The following is a 10,297-nucleotide window of genomic DNA, read 5'->3' as shown; positions in this document are numbered from 1 at the left end:
AGAGCACGTAATTCAGGCATATTTATTTTAGGTAGATTTATTATCATCATTCGCTTATAATAAGTAAACGAACATTCCCCGACCAATTATGGTCAATATGCTGTTATAACAACCTAAATGCAAGGATCATTAATTTCTACCCTTGATGAGATTTATTGTTCAAAGTGCTTTCCATCAGATTATATTAATTAAGTCTTTTTTTTTTCAGTTTGTTTCTGCAGTAATTGAAAAATAGAATTATGATGACCCCAGTTTATCTTCACCTGCAATACGCACACGGGTTTGAGCCGCTGAAAGTAAAGGCCTGTTTGTTTGTTTTTTTCAGTTTGTTGTAATGAATTATTGCCGTCAAGCACTGTATGTTTTGACATTCAAAGCGTCCATGACATTTTTTTTTCTTCAACAGCATAAAATGACAATGGCATTTAGCTCTCTATGTAATAGCTCTTTCTAAGCAACCTGATGTAACGTTAATAGGGCGACATTAGAGAACCGTTTCGTACGGGGCCTCGACGTATATTCGCACGCAAATCATTGCCTGTAACAAGACCTGATGGCTTTCTTTGGATAGAGTTTTGACACGCTACATTGAACGAGCAATAAAACCTTATGTAAACTACATAGATTTTGTCAAAACTGGCACGCGCTTTGTCACTTAGGTGTCCACTATTTGCTACACGGAATATTGCATGAAAGTTAAAGGAAAAGAAGAGAAAAAAAAACATATGATGGCGAATATCTTTCGAAAATGATAAACTATCTAGAAAAGTCCATTGATCATTCAGTGCACGTTAACTATGAAACGAGAGTAGTGAAAACTTGATAAGTTCCACTAGCAACCGACCCACGAGGAAGGTCTGTTTTGAAGGCCTTGTAACCGAAATCTTTTCGGTAACCTCAAGACAATGACATCCAATACGACACCGAAAAACATCCATGTTGAGTGAAATGAGAAACCACAGGATCAGTTGTAAATAATGCTGTTAAAAATGTTTTAACTTACTTTATAATTTTTTTTTATTTCGCGCTGTTTGAAAAAAAAATCGCTATTTAGAAATCGTGAATTGAAATTGGGCACCTCACATGCGCGTGAAGTAAACGAGTAAATCAGGAGTTTTAGGGCTCGGTTATAGCCACCCGTAATTTTAAATTACTGGCCAGAGGGAAATGCAGCGAGATAAAAGCACTCACCGCCCTAGGAGTTTTATCTAGCCATGTGAATCGAACAACGATTTGTTTGTTTGTTTGGGAATTTCGCACAAAGCTACTCGAGGGCTATCTGTGCTAGCCGTCCCCAATTTAGCAGTGTAAGACTAGAGGGAAGGCAGCTAGTCATCACCACCCACCGCCAACTCTTGGGCTACTCTTTTACCAACGAATAGTGGGATTGACCGTCACATTATACACCCCCACGGCTGGGAGGCCGAGCATGTTTAGCGCGACGCGGGCGCGAATCCGCGACCCTCGGATTACGAGTCGCACGCCTTACGCGCTAGGCCATGCCGGGCCTTCGAACAACGAAACTGACTGTCACTTTTATAATATCTTTACAGCTGAAATTGCAAAAACTGCTCAGAAGTATCAAGTTTCACTTCCTGGACTTCGCGTTTATTTCATTCGCTAATACTGGAAATTGTATCAGACTTAGCTTCTGAGTATTTAATCTGAACATGACATCAGTTTTCGTTATATCTGTATTTATTTCTCTATTGAAGTGATTTTTACATTTATATGATTTTAAGTTAGTTGGTATATTTCATCAACATTTCATTGTGTCAATGGTGCTAATTTTGTTGTATCTCGAACAATGATTTCATTCTGTATGGGGCACTGATTTTTTTCTTGCTAGAGCACTAATTTCAATGTGTCTGGAACACTAATTTCACTGTGTCAGTAGCACTAATTTCAATGCATACAGTATTAGTTTTACTGTGACGAGTACATTAATTTTATAGTGTCTAGAGCACAAATTTTATAGTGTCTAGAGCACAGTACAATTAGTGCTCCATTACCAACTTTTTTAAATTCTTGATTTTTAAAAGAACTGAACACACGCCCATTGAGAAACATTTGTTTTCAACATTTATCTTCCACCTAGTTCACTGAACCCCTACGTGTTTCAGCAAATGTTTATGTAAGATTTCGTGATTGGGTGTGGTAAAGGTGTATGAATTTCCATTCGTTGCTTCAGGCCGACAAAGAGTGTACAGTCCTTCAAACCGATGTAGGTTGTTAGCCTCCGACATGAACCAACAGACTAGCGATGTTCTACTCTTTACGAATTACTAGTACAGAACTGTTAACCTTCAACATGAACCTACAGACTAACACTGTTCTACTGTTTACAAATTACCGTAGTACAGAACTGTTAACCTTCAACATGAACCTACAGACTACCACTGTTCTACTGTTTAAATGTTACTGTAGTACAGAACTGTTAGCCTTCAACATGAACCTACAGACTACCACTGTTCTACTGTTTAAAAGTTACTGTAGTACAGAACTGTTAGCCTTCAACACGAACCTACAGACTACCACTGTTCTACTGTTTAAATGTTACCGTAGTACAGAACTGTTAACCTTCAACATGAACCTACAGACTAACACTGTTCTACTGTTTTAAAGTTACTGTAGTACAGAACTTTTAGCCTTCAACACGAATCTACAGGCTACAACTATTACGCTGTTTAAAAGTTACTGTAGTACATGAAACTATAATGCTAATTTCCAGCTTCAGATGTGTTACAGTTTCTTGTATCTGTTCATATGGGTTCTGTTACATTTCATTAATATATGTTTGTACGTCTAACTTATAACTTACTGAATCAAAATATCTTTTGTTTTTCATATGTCTTTATTTTACCTGAGCTTAAACAGCTTTTATTAGTTTGCATATTTTAAGGTTTATTTAATTAATGCAGCCTTTATACAAAACAATGTCTTGTGACACACAACAAATGTTTAAAAATGAGACCTTCCCCAGTCTCGAAGTACAATAAAAATATTTACTGAATAATTTACTGGATTATTATTATTGAGTAAAAGCTTAGAGACTGGGGACGATCTCATTTTTAAATATTTGTTGTGCATCACTAACATCGTGTTTTTCTCTTTAGTCATCAGTGCTATTTAGAACATATATCTATATTTCTCACAACTGTATATACATAATGACTCATGAGTGTTCGCTATGCCTAAATCCGTCACTAGTACGCATTTAATTCAAAGCATGTTACTGTGTTTTTATTACGATTGCCAAAATATCGTGCGATAAAATAATATCATCTTTATTTGAAAACACAGCCCTGAGTTTGATATATGCTGCATATAAGGTCCTGATATTAGGAAGATGTACAATCTTGTATGGTCCTGATGTTCCTTAGTAGTTTGAAACATCAGGACCATACAAGATTCTATGCCTTCCTAACTTACTACAAATATCAAGACCCTGCAAGCAGTATATTATCAAACTCAGGGCTATGTCCTGATGTTTCTAATTACTTAGAAAGATGTACCACTCTCTGTTCTTTCAGATATTTTATAATTTTAAAAGACATACACATCTGCATGGTTCTTATGTGTTTAATAATTTATAAAAGTCTCTTGTTATCTCTTGTTATCCGGTTGAAGAACGCTCTTTGTAAAATGCACTATGTTTTTATCTCTCCCTCTATGGTGGAACATAGTACCGTGTTCTCAGCATCACGTATACAAAATTTCATATCGTTCAGTGTTATGGACAGAATTTATAGCTCTTGGTAAACTGACAACTTAAATATGGAAGAAACATTTGGTGTTTCTTACTGTTAAGCGGTGAAAACTGTGAGATCCTACTAATATGCTTTTCCTCTCTGCTATCATACAGTATAACAACAAAACAAAACATGGTATCTTGCTTTTAGAGCTTAAGAAAATGAAACAGATAATATCACCTGTCGCTTATCGTTGTGTGAAACGCCTTGTAACATACTAATTTCCCCTGGTGGGTGGTTTTCACTAAGATACACTTGTCATGCGCAATGAAGCAGTATTTAATCTTTGCTGTTAAATAGAACCTTTCATAACTATTTTTATTTCCCTCTATCGCCAAAAGTTATATATTAGATATCCGGAAATTATGTTAGCAAGTTTATTATTTTTGAATTTTTTCTCGGGGCTCCTACTGTGCTGACATGATATGCCATGTATGTTGTAATATTACACTCCAGATCAAGAGAAATTGTAGCAAGTACTGTAGCAGAGGTTTAAGACTCCTGTTTCAGAAATACAAGTAAAAACTTTAAGAAAACTTCCTTAGGACTTATAAGATTAATTTTGAGTTTGTTTTGTATAGCAGGAATCTCGTATAAAATATCACCGTTTTTATGTCAATTTCACGAAAGCCGAAACTAAGACGTTTCAATTTTTTATTTTGGTAAACAAGAAAAAAGAATACAGTTTATGTCAACTGTTAAATTGTTTAAACATAATTCACGTGTGCTAGAGGTCGTTCAATAAAATTAAAGGGGGCATAAAAATATTTATGTTAGTTTTCCGTATTCAGAATAAAAATACAAAGAACAAACATAACTGGAACACACATCAACTGACGGTCAGCACACGACGTTGGTCAAGAAGTAAGTATATTAAATAACTTTCTGCACCTAAAAAACTAACAGATAAAATAAAGACGTTATTGACAAAAGATTAAATTCCCCTAAAAGGGTGGCCCGCCATGGCCAAGTGTGTTAAGGCGTTCGACTCGTAATCCGAGGGTCGCGGGTTAGAGTCCCGGTCGCACCAAACATAAACATGTTCGCCCTTTCAGCCGTAGGGGCGTTATAATGTTACGACCAATCTCACTATTCGTTGGTAAAAGAGTAGTCCAAGAGTTGGCGGTGGATGGTGAAGACTAGCTGCCTTCCTTCTAGTCTTACACTGCTAAATTAGGGACAGCTATCGCAGATAACCCTCGTGTAACTTTGTACTTAATAATAAACAACAACAACAATAAAGCAATAATAGAAGTAATGTCCCTCGATAGAACAACCGTCATTTTACGAACGTACAACGCTAAATTCCAGGATTCGATTCCCCGCGGTGGACACGACAGATACCTCAATGCGGCTTTGTTTTAAATCAAACAATAAAAGTGATGAAGTAATACAAGAAATAACTCAGCATATAAATACCCAAAATAATAAAGATAATTTAAAAACATTAACATAGGAATTATGCCACACGTAGGAAACATCTCATGAGGAACAAACAAAAAATAACATAGGTATTGAAACAAAATTCATGCAGAAACCTGGTCTGAGAATAAATGACGTATTAAAATTATGATAAAGAAGATTATACAAATTGACGTATCTATCATACTTACCTTGAAAGACTCGAATATCATTCGTACAAACACCTGGACTGAAAACAAAGAATCTACCAAACAAACTTCACAGTAATAAATACCACACAAATAAACCCATCTGTCAAATTCATGAAAAAAATTATGGATCTACATATAATGGTGAAACTATATAAGAGAAATGTAAGAAAAAGAGTTAATTATTTCTTAAAAGGACTTTAACATGTAAATGAGCAAATAGTAATAAAACTTAAAGGTAAAAAATAAATTACAAACTGTATCTGACAAAAAACGAGAATTATAGATAAGAACTGAGGAAGTATTAGTAATTAATCAGTAATTAAAAAACACAAACGTTACATTGATATTTATGGTTCCGGCATGACCAGGTGGTTAAGGCACTCAATCGTTATAATGTGACGGTCAATCCCACTAGGCCCGGCATGGCCAAGCGTGTTAAGGCGTGCGACTCGTAATCAGAAGATCGCGGGTTCGCATCCCCGTCGCGCCAAACATGCTCTCCCTTTCAGCCGTGGGGGCGTTATAATGTGATGGTCAATCCCACTATTCGTTGGTAAAAGAGTAGCCCAAGAGATGGCGGTGGGTGGTGATGACTAGCTGCCTTCCCTCTAGTCTTACACTGCTAAATTAGGGACGGCTAGCATAGATAGCCCTCGAGTAGCTTTGCGCGAAATTTAAAACAAAACAACATAGTCAGAATATACAGTATTTCCTTGAAACTGCCTTAATTTTTCTTTATTAGATAGACAGAATGTAATGTATTTTCCTTTAAGTGAGCAGAATGTGTTATATCATGAAAACAAAAACAGACTGTTTGTTAGATTTTAAATGTTATACATTAATATCCTTGAAAGAGAAAGAACAAACGATTAGATGACACTGTTAGAGTAGGAATGTAATATTCAGTTTAATTTCGCGAGCTATCGACTAAACAAGTTGTTTCATGAGACTAAATGCACATAAATGAGCTTTATCTCTGCAATTTGCGGGTTTGTTAATATGAGTCTTACGTGAGAGGAATCCAAGAAGTGTCCCACGACTGCTGCCACAATAATACACGCACGCGACTTGTTCTCACTCGATAAGCCACTGCGCACGGCTAGCTAAACATCCGTCACCTGTGATGGATGTTCTCGGAAGTAGCCTTTTAAAACAAATCGGTAACCTCACCAAGAAACCACGTGTGTCGAAAGGTTTGCTTCCGAGTATTATGTAACCAGACAGATAAGAAAAATTACTTGCTCTGTATAAACAGAATTTATTTTTAGCGGAGTTAATTTGCCTGAAAATAAAATATAAATTTAACAAACTAACTAACTTTATTCACTTCGGTTTCACCTGTAGGTGTTTTTTTTTTTATTCAATTTATTCGAGACTCATGTGTCACTTAGATTTGAAATATCAAACAGAGAGAATGGGCACTTTGTTTTTTATAACAGGTGTAATCCGACCAAAACTATTTTTAAAACAGAAGTGGGTCCATTATTTTTGTATGACTGGAACACTGTAGAGAAGAAAACTAATGAGAGAGGAGACTGTCCGTGCTCCCACAGTTACAGATAGCTACTAACACGTTACCTGTAGGCGAGTACGAGCGTAAGATAGTAGCTGTTGACGTCACAAAGAGCGTGTCGCTGAAATCCTGCCCCTAGTGGCGACAGATTGAGTTAAGAACACGTTTTTACCCAGAGGCACTTGATCTAAGTGTTGTTTTAACACTCTGACCAACATTTACCTGATCTAGACTGATCGAGGTCGTCTTACCAAGTGGTACCCCTGAATGTACTGGATTGAGAAAGCTTTTCACTTATTATTTACATTTCGTCTCTCTCCGATAATAGTGCCCATCTTAGCTCCTGTATGTAGCCTTCTAAGAGATCTTCTGATTTCGGGTAATATGCTGGCAGTGGTCTTATCGAGCAAGATGAACGCCACACACGTTAGGTCCCAATAGAAACACGTGAAATGCGAAATCGATAGACCCTCGCTTCCACTCGCGGAGTGTCGCATGAGGTAACGTAGGGCCCATTCGTCAGTCCCTCATTTATCTACCATTGAGCTTAGCCACACTACTGTGGCTGATTAATAATAATGACAGTTAAATCTAAGAATTAAATACACACATTCCCAACAGAAGAAGACACATTCCCAACAGGAGAAGACACGCAAGGAGAAAAATGGAACAGTTCTAGTGAACATTTTATCTCGTGTGTGTTACGTGTTTGAACAGAAAGCAAATCCCAATCGAGCAAACTAAAGATAATCACTTTAACAATTACGATTTATTGAACTTAAAACACTCACCAAAAACTAGATTAGGCTTAAGCCACAAATGCTCCTATGAGACATCCTCGTTGGTTTCACCCATGAAACTGTGCGTTGAACAGATTCCTTGAGAGAAAAAAAAAACACGTCTGTCTCTCATTAGTCGACTTATCTGGCAGCTTGCCGAAGGCGACAGTTTTCCCTTACTTTCTTCCAGGTACTCACATTTGGACAGAGAGCAGTCTAACATTGCGATAGAAATGTTCTAACAGTGTGCGAAACCTAGGCCTGAGGAATGGGTCCTTCTCCACCCGAGTTCCGTAAGGTTAGTAGCGACACCTGGTATAGGACGAACCCACCAAGGATGTGTACGACTTCAGCCTCACGTTGCGCAATGATTACGACGAGTGATCCGCCATTCGCTACTCAATAAGAACGGCACTGCAGCTGTTAACGAGGGAAGGAGGCGCCCACTAACTAAACTTTATAGCCAAACCGACCTAATCGGCAACACCTGGGGCCCTGCCCGAGCCTTTCGCCTGGCCTCCTCACAACAAATGAAACCCTGACCCGTCAGCTAGTTTGCCCCAGTGATTTGTGTGATGCTGTTAATTTAGTGAAAATTTTGGCCTTTTTGTAAAACCAATAATTAGTAATGTAGATGGTCAGGAAGTTAGGGTTAGGAGTACCTCGAAAAAAAAAAGAAGTAATATTTAGATGTGATTCTTGTATCACGAGACAAGAACCTGAACTCTGCAATTTTTAGAGTTTTCTTTACGGACGGGAGGAGCAATCCGGAGGGCTGAGCACGCGCATGGCGGGAGGATCAAAGTCGCTGTTAGCGTCTCTCCGATTCACAGAACCAGTGAAGTTTACCATTGGTTCACGTAATCACGTGACGCAACAGAAATGGTCAGATTCCGTTATCAATCCAGAAATGCGCTGGTTGAATGCAAGTGGTGCAAAGACGCTCGCAGCTGAAATTAACAACGAAAATTTTACTTCCCAATGTCGGAATTTTGGTGAGGATTTCACTGCCATGGACGGTATGGAGAACGGATGTGAGAGCGGGTTTATCAACAGCCAGCCGTCGATGGCAGAATTCATGACAGCGTTGCCTCATATAAATGAATCTTTTCATAGGGGATCTTCGATGAACGGACCGGTCATGCCACCCACTCTCTGCCAACTGGAGAATGGAAATCAGCTGCACTCTGCTCCTGCTGTGTGTACAGCGACAGGACAATCTCCATCACCGCCAACAAAGCATCCCGGCTCGGGCAACGGACTCAACGTTAGCGTCCCGGAATACCCTTGGATGAAGGAAAAGAAAACAACTCGCAAGCAGCACCAAGGTGAGTCTGTTTGGTTTCAGTTTCCTTTTTTTTGTTGTTTGTTTCTGATATGTAAACAAGACCCAACTTACTCGTCCGTATTTCCTATGACCTCCAATAATTAAACACTCGCATTCTGTGAGTAGAATCCTTTCTTCCTCCTTGCATTTCCCTGGTTATTATATCTAATTAGTGTTCAAGACAAGAAGTGACCTGCGGGTGTCGTGTTCATCCATTATCCCTTTCGCTCGTCATCTCACGACGCAAGGTACGACGGCCGTGTCGGTAAAAGGTGAGCGCTACTGGCCGAGAGGAGCAGATCGCGAAACTGGTATCAATCACCCAAGCTGCCCGTCTGACAGACATCATCAATCAAGACCTTCGCCCATGGAGTCACGCTGTGCTTGTCTTTCTGCGGTGTAGGAGATGACTTACGTGTTTCAAAATCCATTTAAATTTACCTCTTACACTGAGTGTATGCTTCCCGCCTGTTTTAACAGCTATTGTAGATTTATCGATAGAGCAGAAACAAAAAAAATACGGTGTTGTTACATCAATATCAATGGTGTGCTTTCCCTTCATGGCTGTCAATGTCATCGGTGCCAAAGGTCTTATAGTGGTCAACGTATTTATTACGTGGTTAAAATTGCCAACGTGGTAAACATTAACTTATGAAAAAACGACTGTAACTCACGTTATGGAATAAACAAGCTGTCCACACGTAGAACAACGACAGACTTATCTATTACTCCTGAGACGTACTCACACTTCCCGCCGACTGTAGCACACATTGGTAGGAAATGCTAGATTTTTTTATATAACAGGGTACGTTGTACCAAACACAGTACTTCAAATAACAGCAAATTACTTTTATATCGTCAAGCTAGACGATTGTATTTGTTTTCCATTTGAAATATTAAAATGAAATAAATAGTCAAATATGTTCTTCGCAACATTAACTAAAAGTAATATAACACGTGTAGTTTTATTTATCACTTTAGCGTGTTTTTTATAGTACAATTAAATAGCAGTGAGCAAGGGAAAGAACTGTCCGTTTCGAAACTCGGTAAACGAGAGACATTGTTGCACTTCCATTTTTTTTAATCCTTATTTTTAATTTTCTTATGTGTGCGTGTTTGATTTTCTTTACGAATTTTGTCAGTGAAATGATGAATCGTTTTCAAACTGAAAAAGCATACTGTGATTGAAAGAAACGGAAGTGGACTTGTAGGAACCCAATATTGTTGTCGACCCCAAAGACAGTGAAATCCTGTGGCAGGACCCAGGGAGACGGAGGCTGGTTCAGTCAGGTCCGAGTCATTAATCTCTGTCG

General features: G+C 38.4%; 1 protein-coding gene across 1 annotated transcript; it reads left to right on the top strand.

Moving 5' to 3' along the window:
* The first annotated feature begins 8,155 nt into the window (after positions 1-8,155).
* Positions 8,156-9,819, top strand: LOC143231832 (uncharacterized). The gene is made up of 2 exons (XM_076466504.1): positions 8,156-8,985; positions 9,158-9,819. The coding sequence occupies exons 1-2, from the start codon at positions 8,445-8,447 to the stop codon at positions 9,385-9,387; spliced, it is 771 nt and encodes a 256-aa protein (XP_076322619.1). The 5' UTR covers positions 8,156-8,444; the 3' UTR covers positions 9,388-9,819.
* The last annotated feature ends 478 nt before the right edge of the window (positions 9,820-10,297 follow it).

The sequence above is a fragment of the Tachypleus tridentatus genome, chromosome 11 (assembly GCF_004210375.1).
Source record: "Tachypleus tridentatus isolate NWPU-2018 chromosome 11, ASM421037v1, whole genome shotgun sequence".
NCBI classification, from domain to species: Eukaryota; Metazoa; Arthropoda; class Merostomata; order Xiphosura; family Limulidae; genus Tachypleus; species Tachypleus tridentatus.
The sequence above is the reverse complement of the archived record's forward strand: the minus strand, read 5'-3'. Positions and strand labels throughout refer to the sequence as shown.

Bases quoted from the DNA above. Each gene is read 5' to 3' on its own strand.
- LOC143231832 (XM_076466504.1), top strand. From the start codon at position 8,445: ATGGCGGGAGGATCAAAGTCGCTGTTAGCGTCTCTCCGATTCACAGAA. The intron at 8,986-9,157 runs GTGAGTCTGTTT...ATATCTAATTAG, and splicing joins AACTCGCAAGCAGCACCAAG to TGTTCAAGACAAGAAGTGAC.